The sequence below is a fragment of the Phyllostomus discolor genome, chromosome 9 (assembly GCF_004126475.2).
Source record: "Phyllostomus discolor isolate MPI-MPIP mPhyDis1 chromosome 9, mPhyDis1.pri.v3, whole genome shotgun sequence".
NCBI lineage: Eukaryota > Metazoa > Chordata > Mammalia > Chiroptera > Phyllostomidae > Phyllostomus > Phyllostomus discolor.
The window spans coordinates 54,348,278-54,365,567 of record NC_040911.2 but is presented as its reverse complement, the minus strand read 5'-3'; the positions used below and the strand labels follow the sequence as shown (position 1 = coordinate 54,365,567).

The 17,290-nt window shown below is 42.6% G+C and overlaps 1 protein-coding gene across 2 annotated transcripts in view; it reads left to right on the top strand.

Annotated features, from left to right (window-relative positions):
* Positions 1–17,290, top strand: part of ZXDC (ZXD family zinc finger C) — a 44,192-nt gene that overhangs the window by 24,993 nt on the left and 1,909 nt on the right. Inside the window, exons 8-9 of one of the 2 annotated variants that reach the window (XM_028524071.2) lie at positions 13,462–13,631; positions 16,294–16,395. In XM_028524071.2, coding sequence (XP_028379872.1) covers positions 13,462–13,631; positions 16,294–16,395 — 272 coding nt within the window. Of the gene's footprint in view, positions 1–13,461; positions 13,632–15,791; positions 16,790–17,290 lie in introns of those variants that run through there. The other variant, XM_036009383.1, reaches the window with a different exon arrangement.

Below are 17,290 nucleotides of genomic sequence, written 5' to 3'. Positions count from 1 at the left end.
AATCCATAGCATGAGGATATTTCAGTGTTTTCACTCTTTATCATAATAGGTTGGTGAAGAACTTTATTATTTTTTCCCAATGGACTCTGTATCCATTACTGATGGAAATAGAATGTAATAAAAATTCTGAATCCCAAACCAAGAGCCAATATAATACTTAATGGTGAGTTAGCAGACATTCTACGTGCATGCAAGAATTACACTGGTTACCATTATCACCCTTGGTATTTAATTTTCTGGAGGTTCTTGCTATTGAAATAGAGCAAGAAAGATAAAATGATAAGGAGGAGACATACAATAATTTGGATATTATTTGATTGTTTATTAGAAAACTCAAAAGAATCAGCCCTGGGTGGTGTGGCTCAGTGGATTGAGTGCTGGCCTGTGAACCAAAGGGTCACTGGTTCGATTCCCAGTCAAGGCACGTGCCTGGGTTGCAGGCTGGGTCCCTGGTCATAGGTATGTGAGAGACAATCACACATCGATGTTTCTCTCTCTCTCTTTGTCTCTCCCTTCATCTCTTTAAAAATAAATAAAATCATTTTTTAAAAGAAAATTCAAAAGAATCAACTGAAAAATTAGAACTTAAAGGATATTTAAGTGACCAGTTTTAAAATAAATGTAGAACCATCCGGAGTGTACTGTGTGGCACCAGGAGCTAATTAGGAAATACAGTGGAGAAAATACCTCATTGACAATAGCAACAAAAATTACAAAGTATCAAGGAGGAAATTTCAAAAGTGTGCAGGACCTGAGTGGAGGAGACATAAAACTTGACCAAAAAGGAGACAAGGCAACTCCTTACTTCTGATACATATCCCTGCTAGGGGCCTGAAACAACACAGATACCACTGCTTGCATTCTGATGGGGGGTGAGGTTGGAGCATTTGATAAACAAGAAAAATTGTAAATCAGATGATAAATGTGAATAAAATGAGAATAAAATATGATAGATTCCAGTTTTAAAAAGGTAGACACCTCACAGAAGGTGACATGGAGGAGGTGAGGAAGGAAGTGCCTGGACAGGTCTGCATGAAGAAGTGTTAATGAGCCCCTTAGGCTGGAGGGTACTGTCAGCAGAAAGGCCTTTGTTGGCAGAGCCAGGCAGCCTAGGGGAGAGTTTTTAGGAAGTGGTCAGAGAACTGGTGGGAGGCAGGCTGTTTAGGGCCTCAAGGTCATTGTCAGAACTTTGGCTTTCACTCAGGTGGGAAAACAGAGGCATAATTAGAAAAGTGACATGATATTTTTTAAGGGATTGTCCCGGCTGCTCTTCTGAAAAATAAAAGGCATTGGGCATTGAGAGCAGGTAGAAGTTTCTTGTAGCCCTCCAGCAAGAAATGAGGGTAGCTGGTATTAGACTGTCACTCAGCAGTGGGTAGAGTTGCTGACAGCTGTGGGTTTTATGAGAGAAGTCATTGCAGACATGCTAACTCTTTCCATGGTATTATAATACAGTTCCATTTGAAATTCCTGAGAGATTTCAGAGCAATTGTGTAAGATGCTATGGATAAGGACTTATAAAGAAACATGGGGAAACTAGCATATAGGATTTACATGGTGCTTGTTAGGGCATCTCATAAGCTACAATTAAAGCTGGTTGTGCTGGTGGCCTGTAGGCAGACAGGACACCAGATCTACACACACTGAGACACAGGCCTAAGACTACAAACCTCTGTGTGTATAAAGGTGGCTCTTCCAATTACTGACAAATGAGTGATGACCTTTTGGGGAAAAAATATATAAAAATCCCCTACAAGATAAAGAATGAAGATGAGAGATTTAAGGTTTTGTTTTTTTTTTTAAACATGGAAAGCTGAAATAATAGTCAACACTTTGTTCTCTTCTGTGTGCTACCTCATATTGGATCCCTAAATATAACCTTCTAAGGCAGGGATGTCAAACTTATTTTCACCGGGGCCACATCAGCTTTGTGGTTGCCTTCAAAGGACCAAATGTAATTTTAGGACTGTGTAAATGTAACTACTGCTTAACTAGGCAAGGAGCTTGGCACTGCTGCGGGTGAGAAACAAGGTGCCAGACCAGATAAAATAAGGTGGAGGGTCAGATTTGGCCTGTGGGCCTTGTGTTTGCCACACCTGTGTTCTAAGGTAAGACTGTTATTACTGGACCTTTCTGCAACTAGGCCACCAAGGCCCCTCTCCCCAGCTCACTCACTACTCGGAGGGTACAGATGTCCATAGGGAGGCAGAGGCATGGGCCTTGAAGATCAATTAACATTGAAAGGTTTCTAAATAAGCAGAAACTATGAAATGATAAGAAAGATGACTACCCCTGTAAAAAACTGATATGGGATATGAGCCAGCACTGTGCAGAACACTGCTAACATGAGGATGTGTCTTAGCCATAAGCCAACAGAGTATGCTTGGATCTCAGAGGTGAGGAAGGAAACCCAGAGCTTGCACAAGTGTACAGGGAGCAAATTCTCATGCTTTGCTGGTGAGAGCCTCACTGGGGATGCAGTGTGACATTTCTGGGGTGGGGGGTCACTTCATAATGTTTTGAAGAGCCAGGGAATATGCATAATGTTCAGTCTTGCAATAACATTTACGAATTTTATCTCAAGGAAATATTTAGGTAAATATACCATACATGTGCCAGCTGCAGCTCTGTGTGGAAGTGTGCGTTATTGAATATTTATAACTCAAACTCCAGTAAAGCTGCACACTTTGTGTATATTTTTGCTAAGTCCGTGTTTGTAAGAAAAGCTGGATGTGTTGATAGACATGTTGGTGTATGTATTGGTATAGAAACAAACATGGCAGAATTAATGCAAGGATAGTGGTTTTTTAACTTAAGTTTGTGGATTTTTAAATCATTTTCTTCATTTAAAAATATAGTAATTATGTAATTTAAAAATCAGTATTAATACTACACCCCCCCCATTTACATATTGAGAACTAGAGCAGCTATGCTCCGTGAGTGGAGCACACAATGGAAGTTTCTTAAGTTGGACCTGGGGCACTTGGGAGGGCTCCCCATATGTCTCTCCAATAAGCTGAAATACTCAGTCTAGAATCAGTTTCCCTTCCCAGAAGGGAGTGGGGATTGAGAGCAGTAGGAAATAGGTAGGGGCCTGGCATCATGGGTTAGGGGCAGCTCTGTAGCTCCTTGACTTTAGCCCAAGTCAGCTTGTCTAACGCTGGAAGATAGGCGTGTCAGCAGAGGGCGAGGTGAGACTACTGCACTTGGTGCTGCTGGTCAGTCCACATAGCTGGAATGTTGGAGTAAATAATTGGGCTCAAATGAGCCCTGAAATTAGGCTAGTGATCTACTTTTTAAAATATATACATGGACTTTTTTTACATTAAAACACAAATCTTTGTGCATGTAAGTTACGAAGTTGCTCTCTTTTGTTCCTGTTGCTGCTGTGATGAGAGCAGAAGGACCACACTGAGGAGGACAGGAAAAGTGCCCTAGTGTGGCTGTCAGTTAACTAGGGAGTTACAACAAGCAGTTGTGACTTTTTTCCAAAAGAGAATTCTGGTAACCTTCACATGGACATTGAATGTAAAGGCCAGTGTGGTTTATGAATGTGAGTGATGTCATGAAGTGACCTGCCACCCCCCCCCCCACCCCCTGTTGGTATGGATGAGGAATCTTGATTACAGATCCAGAAACAGTGCCCTAGTGGTATGGAGGAAAATGTGTCATCATCACTTGGGGGGCTTTTCACACCCTGTAGGCCCTGTTTAGGCACTCTGGGGCAGATGTAGCCTGTGATGGGGAAGGAAAGTGGATTTTGGACTTTTGGTGACACAGGTTGGGGGCCTCTGCTCTGAACTCTTCTTTAGATGAGGGATGTGTTGGCTTCATCTGGCCATGGTAGTTCCCTGTGCTGACCTTCACTTTCCTGGGCTTAGAGCCCTTTAGGCTAGGTAAGCACAGCTGTCTGCTTTGGAAAGCTACTCAGAGCATGAGCCTTTTACAGTATACTCATGGGCAAGGCCATATTCCTCTCTGGTCATTGATCCCTTGGACACAAGGAGTATGTCTGTTCACGGACTCTAGCTGTGGTTTTAAAGGCTGGCATAGCTGGAAATCTCCCAAGGCATGGTAAAAGGGTTTGGTGACAGTGACATTCCTGTTGTATTGGTAGAGAATTGTGACTCCCCTCTGTGAACAGGCTGTGAGTTGAGGTGTCCAGCTGAAAGCCCTCTTTAACAGGTCTCTACTTCTTATACAGAGGAGGTCTATGTTTAACCAAAAAATGTAATCAGCTTTGTTACACATAGAAGAGCTATGCTGTCCATGTGACCCATGGTGACAACACCAAGTGGTAGTGTCTAGGAATTCAGAGCACTAATTGTGGAATCAGGAATGGGGGCTGAGGTCTGCTTCTCTGGATGCAGTGGCCTTGGGCAAGTGTCCAGCCTCTGGATGCAGCATCCTCCTCTGTGAAAGAGGGACACATATGGGAGCTGTCCTTCTAGGTGGTTGTGAGAGTAACGTGCAAAGATTCTTACAAAACATTCGCTCTAGGGCTAATGAGAGCCCCAGTGATAGGTTTAATTAAATGTATGTTTTGCTTATCACATCTTCTATATGTTCATTTAATGTTTTTGTTGGAGCAGAATAAGGAAGACAGTGGCAGGGCTTTGTGTGTATGTGCTTTTAGGTCCTGTCCCTGAGAGCTTACCTGACAAAATTAGGTATTGTGACCTTGGGCAGAATCCCTGCTCTATGTAGGTGTGCCCTCCTTGCTCCCTGAAGTCTGACCCACCATTCTCTGCCCAAAATGTACTCTAGTGGTCCTGAGCTGCTGATGTTGCTTGGACACACTCGGTCCTGCAGCCTACCCCAGTTTCTCTGTCACTCTGGGAGCTCCTGTTAATCCTTTCTATGTGCCATTTGACTTTCCCATCCTTGGAGACTCCTTCTCAGACTCTCAGCCAGGGTTGGCCTGTGTGAACATTGATAGGAGACTAGGCAGAGGGAAGAGGGGAAACCAGTTCCTCGTTTATGCTCTGCTTTGTTAGGAATTTTATGATAATGCCCATGTCTCCTGTGGTTTCAGTTCTTGCTGGGTTGCCCCTGATGTAATTCTGGATCCTATACACTGTCCCTGTTTCTGGACTTATGTGCTTTTGCGTTTCTGGTGTGCCCATCTGGCTATTTGCTTGTTCCTTAGTGTACTGTCACTGATGTACCCCATTGTGTGCATGAAGTCCCTCTGGGTGCAATAAGCTAGAGTGTTCCTGTGGTCCTGATGGGACCCTGACAGCTTCCCTAACTAAAAACAGTTTGTCAAGGGCGATTGACTACATTATGGCACTACAGTATCCCCCAAACCTTGCTCAGGTCTCTTGGCAGTAAGCCCCTCACGGTTCCCAGGGTACCCTGTATTCCTTCATCATTGTATTTTGATTGTGGGTTTGTCTGTGTGACCCTGAAAAACAAACATCTGCATCTAGAATACACCAGCCATTGGAAGCACTATGGTAAGACTCATCATTATTAGCACAATATATAATGTAGTAAACATTCAGTCAGTATTTATGGAAAGAACATAAACAGGTTGCTGGTAACTGGAGACATTCAAATAAAAGCCATTCAGTTAGCCCACTTCAGTGCTAAACCTGACAGGTATGACCACTAATTAAAGATCATAGTACCCAGTATTGTTTGGGAGTTCCTTCCATCTGTTAGCCCCTGGAGTCCTCACAGTACCAGTACCCCATTTTCTGGATGAGGAACTTAAGGCAGAGAGAGATTAACTTGATGGGAACTACATAGCTAGTGGCTGACCAGACCAGGAGTCAAACCCTCAGCTATATAATACACATGGGAACTATCACCTTCAAGTGCAGTGGACCCGGAGCTCCCAACTAAGTAAACTAGCACTTGGACTCTGGGTCATTAGGACTTGTCCAAGGTTCTGGGTGGGTGGGGTTAGACGGCTATCAGCTTTATCTGCCACATCCGAAGACCAGAGGAGAACCACATTCTTTTCCCTGATGCCAAAAAACGCAGCCAGTAATTTCTCATCAGTGCTGTTTTTTTTCTTTAAATCACAATCCTTAATCAACTATGAACCAAAAACATTTCCCTAATAATGGAGAGCAAGTCAGACTAACAGTGTCAGTGGGAAGTGTTCATATTACAGTCTGGAGAAGAGGCAACCAAACCAACAATGCAATGATATTGGACACTTTTATAGGAAGTTTAGAGAAAAATAGGGAATCAAATAGAAAGGAATCAGTGATTATTAATGACTGGTCAGGTTTAGAAAATCCAAGGGAATGGACTCTAAGTAGAAATAAAGATAAATAGGCAGCTAATTGTATGATGAACATTTACATATATCACATTAGTAGCTTTTATCAGAAAAAATAATAAAAACTAAGTCTTCAGATGGCAATAAAAATAGTATAGAATCTTGGGATCCCAATGATAGATGTATACTGGGCCTGGATGAGGTTCTTCTTAAGGCCTACCATGTACTTCGGATGGAAACACTCAGTTCTTATTAATTTACATCTTTGTTCAGTTCCTTTAAAATCCCAAAGGAACTTGGAAAAAAAAAAAAACCAGTTTTAAGTTTATCTGAAAGAATAGTGAGAATCTCCATGCGGGCTTTGAAAAAAAGAAACAGTGAGGTGGGGAGACTGCTGTGCTGTGATATAGGCATGCTGAGAAATGTTGGTGATGAAAGCCTGGCCAGTGCCTTGGAGGAGAGCTGGTCAGCAGGACAAATGGGGACAGCTGGTGCAGGTGCACAAGTCATTAAGCAGAGGACTAGTGTTCAGTAAATGGTTCTGATAATGTTGGTTTACTCTGAAAAAAATGAAGATTCATTTTTATGCACTATCTCCTACAGCTCCACCACCTAAAGAAAACCATTTCCAATGTTTTCATGTTAAACATTTCACTATGTGTATAAACTATACCTGTTACTTAATTTTGAGGAAATGACATGTTTTTGTCTGTTTTACTGTTAATAATGAATATTTTTCATTGTGAATAAATATATTTTATAGTACATTTTTTTAATAGCTGTGTAGCTAGTCCTGGTCAGGTGGCTCAGTTGGTTAGAGTGTTGTCTTGATATGCCAAGGTCGTGGGTTTGATCCCCAGTCTGGGCATGTACAAGAACCAACCAATGAATGCATAAATAAGTAGAACAACAAATCCATCCCTCCCTCCATCCATCTCTCTCTTTCTCACTCACTTGGATCCCGGCTCCTGGGGTCTGAGACGTTATGGATGAGGCAAGACAAATTCACATGGACTACCAAGTTCTTTGAAGGAAAAGGGACGGCGCGGCTTCTCTACCAAAAGGAGAAAAAGCCTCAGAGTGCGTCAGCCACTCTCTTGAGAGGAGAGTGCCTTGACCCTTGCCTTGACAAGCTTTTATTGGATTCAGTTTGCACAGGAATACAGGGTATATACACGTAAAGCTCATCAATCATTGTCAAGCAGAAATGATTAAACAATAGATAACATTCAGAGAACTCTGAGGACTTATTCTGAGACAGGATCAGATAGTTAAAGGGCCATAAAACTTTGAGGAACAAACTCACTTCCTGCTTGAACCCTTATAATTTAAGTTGAGGGTATTAGCTAGGTAGTATTCATAGGATTTTATGCATTCTTTCTTAGGCCTCATCACTCTAGGGAACCTGCCCTTTCCAGTACAGGGCCACACCTCCAGCATTGTTTCAGGCTTAAGTCAGGCAGGGGAAGTAAGGCAGCCAAGAGATTAGGAGAGTTCTTGCAGACAGAATGAGGACTCAGGCTATGTCAAAGCCAAGGCGTGAGGGTCCATCACCCCCTTTTTTTATAGCCTCTCAAGTCCTTCCTTGAGGGCCTTTTCATGACCATGCCTGTCTTAGGTCATCCCTCTTTTGAGGAATCTTACCCGTCATTGGCTAACCAGTCATCCGCCAGGGGCCAAGCAGGGTGAAGGGAAAGGGGGCAGAGGTGGTGCCCCTACAAGGAAAATAAGCTTTGTTCTTCTAAGTGGCTTATGGTCCCACGTCCTTTACTCAGCCTTAGCCATGGGGGATTACAGCCTCTGAAACCAGGCAGGGCAGTTCCCAACAACTCACTCCCCCTCCCTCTCTCTCCCATACCCCTCTTTCTCTCTCTAAAATCAGTAAATAAAAAATAAAAAAAAAAATAGCTGTGTAGTACCAAACATATCAGAAACTGTGAGAGAATTATGCCTCAGTACCCTCCACCATCCACAATATATAATGAGTCAAATATCCCATCCTCAGAATTGGGAAATTATTCAAGTAGTTTGCTGTGTTCTGTGATTCAATGAGGAGCCCAGTAGAGAAAGTGCCCGTAAAGGCAGAGTTATCAGACACACCTGTCCCCCCCAACCCCCATACACCAGATTGGGGAAAGGGAGGCATATGAGCCAGTGGTGTGTAGGATAGAGGGTTAAGTGCACTTGAAGCCCGAACCCCCTGAGGATGAGGATAATGGGTACTTGGGTTGGCACCCAATTCTCCTGTAGTTATCAGTATAGGGGCACCTTTAGGAGATCACCATAGTAGTAGGGCTGGTGTCCGTGCAGCACTTCTGAGCCAGGCTGTGTCCTGCTGGCCTCACTCAGTTCTCATAGTGGCTCTATGAGGTGGTAGCCTGCTGTGCCACCATTCCAGGAGGAGTCAGTGGGAGCTCAGGTCACATGACTGCATGGTCCAGCTCACTTTGCTATTTAATATCCATAGGATTATCTTTTTAGATCTACTTACCAGAGATTTCCTTGGTGGTAGGATTTATACTTCTTTCCCTACTGTTTAAAGTTGTCTAGCATAAGTCAGTGTTTTGGATCAATGTTGAAAATATAAAAGCAAAATTCATTTCAGTATGAAGATTACCTTGCTCTATACGGGGCTCGGGATTTCCACTGTAAGAAAGGGATTTTTTATTTTTGGGGGGATTGGTTTATTAATTAACTGGGTCATGTTGTATTTACTACTGTGACTTTTTGTACTATTGAGGACTCTGCTGTGTGATCATAAGTGGGGTTCCATGTAGGGACCGCCTATTTGCTTTACAATGCCGTCAAGCATCCACAGATGGAGAGTCTTGCTTAACAAGGAAGTATATAATTAATTTTTACTCATCTTAAATGTTGATGACACAATTCCAGATGGCAAGGTGTATCATTTGGGATCATATAACAAAATACACTGCCCTGATGGCTCTAACAATAAAGGTGGTTTTTTTTTTTCCTCTTGAGCAGGGAGACTAGAAGCCACCTGCTGGGCTGATGGATGCTTGGTGCACCATGGGGGTCAGATACCCCCTCTCCTTGTCCTGTCTTCTTTCTTTGCATCTCTCACAGGAGCTGATGGGCAGTGTTCACCGTGATTTCCAGGACCTTGGGTGTTTGGAGAGACTTTCAAGGGGGAGGCAGGCATGGATAGTTTTAAAGGAATCAGCTTTCAGATTGTCACCTTGCAAATGTAATGGTACCTAAAATTGACTTGCCTGAGAGAGTGCATTTGAGCCCAGGAGTTCTACAGGTTTGCTTGTCCACCTTTCCTTTTATAGCTGCCCTTCTGCTTTCTAAAAAATGAGCCATGTCCCTCAACCAGGCTTTTATAGGGGTGCACAATGTAGGGTGTGGATAAAAATAAACAGAATATCCCTAGCTGGTGTGACTCAGTGAATGGGGTGCTGGCCTGCGAACCAGGGGTCCCCAGTTGGGGCGTATACCTGGTTTGTGGACCAGGTCCCCGGTAGGGGGAGTGCAGGAAGCAACCACACACTGATGTTTCTCTCTCTCTCTTTCTCCCTCCCTTCTCTAAAAATAAAAAAAAAAATAAAATCTTAAGAAAAACAACAACAATAATTTTCCAGAGGACCAAACCCAGCACACTTCAAGATGCTGGTTTTAGGGTCAGCTTGCCCTTTGTTGTGCAGAGAGGTTTTTTTTTAGGAGTGAATAGTGAGATGTTTTGAATGGAAATATATCGTATAAGGGGCCTTGGGCCCCTTATATCGTATATATTCCTTGGGCAGGATAAGCAGTTTTCATTTGAAGCCCTCACCATTCCTAGTCCTGTACTGTTGTCATAAAATGAACTGCTTCTTAAGGAGCAAGTCCCATAAAAGCAACAGCATTCAGCTATTCACATTTTTCAGCTATTCGTGTTTCATCCCTAGAATGAGTTATTACTTGGAAAGAAAAATAACCTGGCACTAGAGCAGTTCAAGTTAGTAGCAGTGATTCTTTTAAATGTAACTGTGGTGTCTGCAGGGTTACCAGATTTTCAGACACTGAATTGAAGGTACAGGCTAAAAAGAGAATTTCTGTAAATTTCAGATTGTATATTGACAGAGTAGTTAATACCAATTTAGCTTTTGATATACCATAAAATATTCTAGTTCTAGTTAGTCTTATTTCCTGTTACAAAATTAATGCATTTACAATCTTATTCTAGTTACTGACTAGTTTTTCAGTAGTGAACATTTGTCTTTCATTAATATAAAGGAAATGTTTAATCATGGTGTCTAGCAAAATTAGTGGAATTTATTTCTGGTTTTGTACACATGATTTTTTACTTAATTTCCTCATAGTTGAATAGCATACATGGTAGCACACATTCAGTGAAGGAATGCAGGCATTGATCATTGTCTCATGTTTCATAGATTTGACTGTGACCCACACAGTTGGCATTGAATCATTACAAAATAAATGAGAAATAGATAATATTTATCCTGTTTTTTGTTATAAAACTAAATGATAAATAACCTATATGCATCATTTAAATCTTGCCTGCTTCTAAAAGTAAGTTGAAAAAAATACATGATTTGATGCCTTTTTTTAATTCCATAATGTTCCTTGAAACATGTGTTAATATTGCTTATTTGAATTAAAAAATGAAGTTGGACCTTTTATCATAAATAAGCCAACCATCCTGATAGTAATGACTAACGATGCTGCTTGGCTTTGTGACACACAGTGCCCCTACATTGAATGAGCTGAGTCTGCAGTTACAATGATGTGATAAAGTTATGTTTGTTTATTGTTAAAGATTTTATTTAATTATTTTTAGAGAGAGGGAAAGGGAGAGAGAACTATCAATCAGTTGCTTTTCACCCCCAATTGGGGATCTGGCCCACAACCCAGGCATGTGCCCTGACCGGAAATCAAACTGGAGACCTTTGGTCCACAAGCCAGTGCTTAATCCACTAAGCCATATCAACCAGGGCTAATGAAATTGTATTTAAAGAACACTAGCATTTTATTTTTAAAAATATTTTTTAATTGGCAGAAATATATGCTTGACTGTGTCTCAGTCTAGCAATAAGTAATAGTTACACAAACACATGTACTCTAGACAGAATGGTTGACTGTGTGGGAACCTGGTGGTGCCTGGCGGAAGTCTGTGTGGAAAACAGGCAGTCAGGCTTACTGTTCTTGATGTGTTTTCAGTACAGTTTTGCTTTGACTATTTTATAATTATCTGTCAAAGTTTTTATATGTTATTTGGATTTGGTTTGCATTACTAATAATTGCAGTGGTAACTAAGTTTTTCAGATGAAGAATTTTAACTCCTAGAAAGTATATTTAAATACATTTTAAAAATAAATAAAATTGTAATTTATGTACAGTTTTTTATTGTAGGGAAATATGACAGGGTGATAAATGACTTCAAAGTATAATAGCACATTCAGGTAAAATTCCAGAGGTGAGTAGAATTAATATTCCCAGAAGAATAGGGAGTGATGTAAAAGTTGTAAGTGTTACAAAAGAGTGAGTGAATTTACTCCCTAGCACCTCACCCTAGTCCCAGCCCTACTGTGGTGTCTGAAACCAGTAGAGCAATTTAGAGAGACATGGAGACCAGCCAGAGCTCATGGGGGGGGGGGGGGGGCTGTTATTGGGTAAACTGAGGCAGAGAACAGAAAAGGAAGTGCTCAGAGGTGTAATGGAGTTGCACTTCCCTGTAGCAAAAGGGGCACTGAATCTGCTCCCTGGGAAACTGAGGCTTGCCATCTGAAGTCCTTAGTAATTGTACTTTAAACATAAAGAATTCCTCAGGCACCCAGGAAGAAAAGAGTAGGCTGTGTGCAGGAAGACGCACTGCAGTTATCAGTGCCCCTCGCCACAGAGCTATCTATGAGTATCAAGCATCAAGGGTAGGGAGTTGTGATCCAGGAGTTTCATACCAGCCAGGGTGGCTGGCGAATGCCGAGGGCAGGAAAGCTTTTTGGACATGTGGGACTGTGAGAGATATGGGAAACAACTGGCATGAGATCCAGCCACTCATGAGATGAGTAGGGTTGGGAAGCAGCAGGCACCATGCTTACAGAGAGGAGATAGTGCAGCTCTGGAGCTGGGACCTCTGGGCTTGTGTGGTATTGAAACCTTAAGGTAAGATCTGCTATAACAAAGACAGTTCGACCTGTGTAGTTCAACAGGCAGTCAACTGTTGCTGTTTAAAATAGAAACTAAAGTTCCAAAAAAAGAATCCAGCCTCTCCTATTTTCCATTTTTTTCTTTAAATTTAGATTAAATTAGAAATTCCCATGAAGAAATAATTTTCTAGAAGTTTAGCAAGTCCTTCAGTTTGTTTCATTTTGTTAAATTCAACAAAATGAAATCGAATACTTTTATTCAGAATAACTTGTATGCTAGTCCTTATAAAATTGTCTTTATGATGCCATTCATATACATGTGTCCAGCTATGTCTGGACATAGCAGTAATAGCACCTAAAATTCCTGGCACTCACTATGAGCCAGACACTGTTTTAAACTCTTACACATATTTATTTACTCCTCCCAAAACCTTGAGGTAAGGACTATTATCCCCATTTTATAGGTATAGAACACTGAGACTAGAGCTTAGGTTACTAGTTCAAGGTCAAGTCAACTGTGGAGCCAGGCATTAAATATAGACGGGTTTCTGCTTCTGGGATTTCCTGCTGCTCACAAACCATGAGTGTCAGGAAAATCTTTTCTGAGTGTCAGGATTTTTCTTTCTTCTTTGTATTTAATTTTTTAAAAAACCTTTATGAAACCAATGAAGTGATGATGATTTTTGGAAAGGAAGCTGCACAGAAACAGCCTGAAGGATATGGCAGCTATTTAGCAAGTGCCAAAGTGCCCAAGGGTGGGATGCAATGACCTGCTTTCTTTCTTTCCTTTTTTTGTGATTCTGCTGTTCCGACTGGTTGGTTTTGCTCAGAGATCCGTATGTCTGGAGCTGCATGTTGGAAGGAGAGGGAAGAAGAGTTTCTGCCCTCAAGAAGTAGGCATCTGGGGTCTGATTGTTGTCTGTCCAAAAGACACATGATCAGCATATTTTTTTCACCTCTTACCTCATGACAGTTCCTGTTCAGTCATTTTAATTCTGCAGGGCTGTGCAGAGTGACAGGTAATGGGAAGGCTGTCTCCACCAGAGTGTGCCCTCTGTGAAGGCAGGGGCCTGGACAGTACCATGTACAGTGCATTGTTGGTTTGTTTCATTTTAGGAGCCTCAGGGTCTACTCAGAGAAAAATGAAAGGTGGCAAAGTCAGTCCTACTCACTTGTATGCAAGCCAGAGCGGTTGGTTGTGTGGGAACCTGGTGGTGCCTGGTGGAGGTCTGCCAGAACCAGCTCCAGCAGCTGGGGTGCAGTGTGTTCAGGCCCACTTAATGCAGGTAAGAGCCATCCAGCTGGGAGGAGACAGGCCACAGAGGTGTCCAGGCAAGAGCTGTAGGCAAGGTTCAGGCCTTATGTCTCTGAGTATACCTTCCTCTCAATGAACGGCCCTGCCCCCCACCCCACTTCTGAATTGTTCCAAGTACTATTTTATATCCTAAATATTCTCTCTATAACCCTAGCTTCTCCCTTCTTCCCATCCATCATTTGTTCAAGCTTTTATCTTCATTAGGATTGATGTGTCAGTATCAAAACTATGTGTGTGTCTGATCTTCCCCACTCCCCATGTAATCTATCTTCCATACTTTGTTAGGAATCCTGTGGAGTGGAGAAATGTGCCTGCTCCATCCCAAGGCACCCTGTAGCTGTCTTGCAGGTGCTTGGGCTGCTTGAAGCTGGCCACCGATAGACACTACAATGCTACAGATGCCTTGTGGTGTCTGGCTCCTTATGATGCCTGCCTTTCCCTAGACCATACTTCTCTTCTCAGGGCTGGAGTGAAGGGGATTTCTCAGGCTGCATTGTCACCCCCATCTCTGGGGACTGCTTGCAGCACACTAGAGGATGTAGCCTTTGTATATTAAACTTGGTAGCTTTTTTTTTCTTTTCTTGTTTTCTTATTTACCAAAGTAAGCCCCTCAAGGGCAGAGCCAGCCCACCTCTCAGATTGTGCCCATGGTCTAGCAGATTGTCTACAGCTGGCAACTACTCCATGAACACTCACTGGACACGTTCACCTCTATACCTCTGTGTACACTTTTATTTCCAGTCTTATTTTTGAGGGGCCATATGGGCCAGAATAGGGAAGTAGCGTAATTTGGGTTTTAGGACAGAAGAGATTTAAAAGATGAGGGAATATGTCCCTCCTGACCTGATTACATGCTATCTCTGAGCAATCTCCTGTGTCCTGGGTACTCTGGAGCCAAAGAGCACCATGTGGCTAGGGCACAATTAAGAGATGTCACAGGGCATCTGAGTCCTGAGCTGACCTGGAGAAGGGAGGAGTACCATCTGTGGAGTCTGTAGTCCTGGGACAGGTTCATGAAGAAGTCAAGACTATATTGGCTGTTAACAGTCTGTCTGTAGGGTTCAGATAAGTGAAAGAGAGGCAGAAACAGCCTGGGCAGAGCCTGGGGAGGGCTTGGGAGATGGGCCCAGTGAATGGCCATGCTATCGTAAACCAGAAGCTGATGTGAGAATGTTGTGGGACTTGTCTGCAGAAAAATGAAAGATTCTCCCAAGATAGAGGTAGCGGAAGTTGGATGTGTGTGAGGCAGACTGGCCCAAACCTTCTGAACATAGTCAAGGCTGATAGGTCAGAAGTGAAGAAGGCAGGACTCAAGTTTCTAAAATGGAGATTGCAGAGAGGCCGGTACCACTGGCAGAACAGGAACTAGTTGGAAAAGGAGTAGTGGCTACTTTTCTTTAAAAAAATTTTTTTAATTGTATTTTTTCCATTACCATTTATCCCCCTTCTATCCCCTCCCCACTGCAGTCATCACACTGTTGTCCATGTCCATGAGTAATTTTTCCTTTTTGTTCGATCCCTCCACTAACACCACCCCACCATAGCTAGCTGTCAGTCTGCTCTCTGTGTGAGTTGGTCTCTGTTTTGCTTTTTTGCCTATTCAAATCCACATAAGAGTGAAATCATGTGGTATTTGTCTTTCTCTGACTGTCTTATCTCACCTAGCATAATGTTCTCCAGGTTCATCCATGCTGTTGCAAAGGGTAAAATTTTCTTTTTTTGGCCAACTGATGCAGCCACTGTGGAAAGCAGTGGCTATTTTTCTAAGAGTTACCCAATTAAAGATGTCACCTTTGAGGTAGAGAAACGTGAGTTTTAATGCTTTATCTTTCCCTTGCTGGCTAGTGTAGTCTTAGGCAAGTTAAGTGCTTCTGGCCTCTGTTTTATCATATGTAAAATCAGAATGATAGTGCTCAGTGCTTGACACAGAAGGTTCCTGAGGCTGTGGAAGGAATGAGAGATGCTAATGGTGGCGGTGGCACCAGGATTTGAGTAGTGAGGGCTGTGGATGGCCATGGGCTGAATGTGTAGATGAAAGACAGGTAAAGTGTTAAGTAGTGTCCCTTTCCTGAATTGGGTGATTAGGGGCCTGGTCGCCTTCTCCTCTTGAAAAGACTTTCCATCTCTCTAGTCCCTTCCAGCTTGACTGAGGGCTGGGTCCAGGGCAGAGATGAGCCTACCTATGTGGTCTGAGAAGTCTGCTGGAAAGCACTGAGGACACAGAGGGAGGAATGCTGGAGCTTCCACCAGAGTTCAAGAACAACAAACAGTAGAGAAATTGGCATTTGGACTAAGGGGAGGAATTTGAGTGTGGGAGAACACGGGAAAGTTCCAGAAGAAGGGCTTGGAAGGGAGGAACAGCTGATCGTAGGTGGTTCAGATCCTCCTTAGCCCACTGGACTTGGGCTAGGATCAAGGTGAGACAATAATGACCAGAAGTGGGAGCAAGCAGCTCCCAGTTCCAATGCCAATTATTGTGGAGTTCTCAGGCTTCACCTGGGTCCAGGTGGTGTTTTGCCTGGAATACAATGGGTGGGACTAGTTTTGCTGCGTAATCATACTGAGCTATCTCAGGCTGAGGTAAGGAATGCTGTCGTGCCTGGCTAATAAAACATGTGCTGTTGCCTCCCCAGGATGACCCTTCAGGTGAAGGAGTCTTGCCATTGGTGCTCAGCCCGCAGCCTTCCACCTTCCACCCCCTGTTCACCATCAGTTTGCCTGTCTGTGTCCTCCAGGTCTGATGCCTTACAGCTCTTCGGGTTTGTTAGTAAGACTACCATGAAGCATCCAGCTTTGAGGCTGGTTAGGAGGTGGACCTCGGGTGGAGATCCATTGGGTTGGTTGCCATCATATGTGCTACTTTCTAGAAAAGGTGGTAAATGGCTAAGAAATAAAGGCTAAGTAAGACTAAAGCTCAAATTTGCTGTTATTATAGCTCCTATTTGTAAGTAAGGTGAAAATACTCTTTAAAACATTTTATATATAGAAATTCTAGTCACTTTCTTCTGTGGGAAGTTAGTTTTTAACCTGTGGAAAAATAGATCCAGACAAATTAAAGAGTTTGCTTAAGTTAAGTGGTTAAGCTGGGTATAGGTGGCTGTGGGTAATTTGGATATAAAATAATGAAAGTATCTAGCTTATTAAATTTCTAATGATAAATATATATTTAAAATCCATACAAATAGGAATTTTAGTTTTCTTGTATTCAAATTGGACTATTAAACATTCTTCTTAATGTCAAAAATAAATATAGAATAAAGCTCTGGTATGAGGTGGGGTTGGAGGTGGGAGCTCCCACACTGCTAGAGTGGGGGGGAATTGGAGGGTGATTTGGTAGCACCTATCCAGAAAGCTTCATTGGTTCCTGCTGCATTCTGGCTGTATTCCCACTCACAAGATTACTTCTAAAGAAATAAGGTAGGATACAAGTGGCCAAAAGCTGGTCATCGTGGCCTCTCTAATGATGTAGGAATATTTCTCTGGCATGAAGAGATGTATTAGATGGGTGATAATAATGCAGCTGGAGTTCTGGTCAGCCGCTGATGTTGCAGATGGACACCTAGTGTAACTAGGAAAGGTGCTTGCCTACTACCTGTCGTAACTAGGTAAAGTTACCTTTCCTAACTAGGT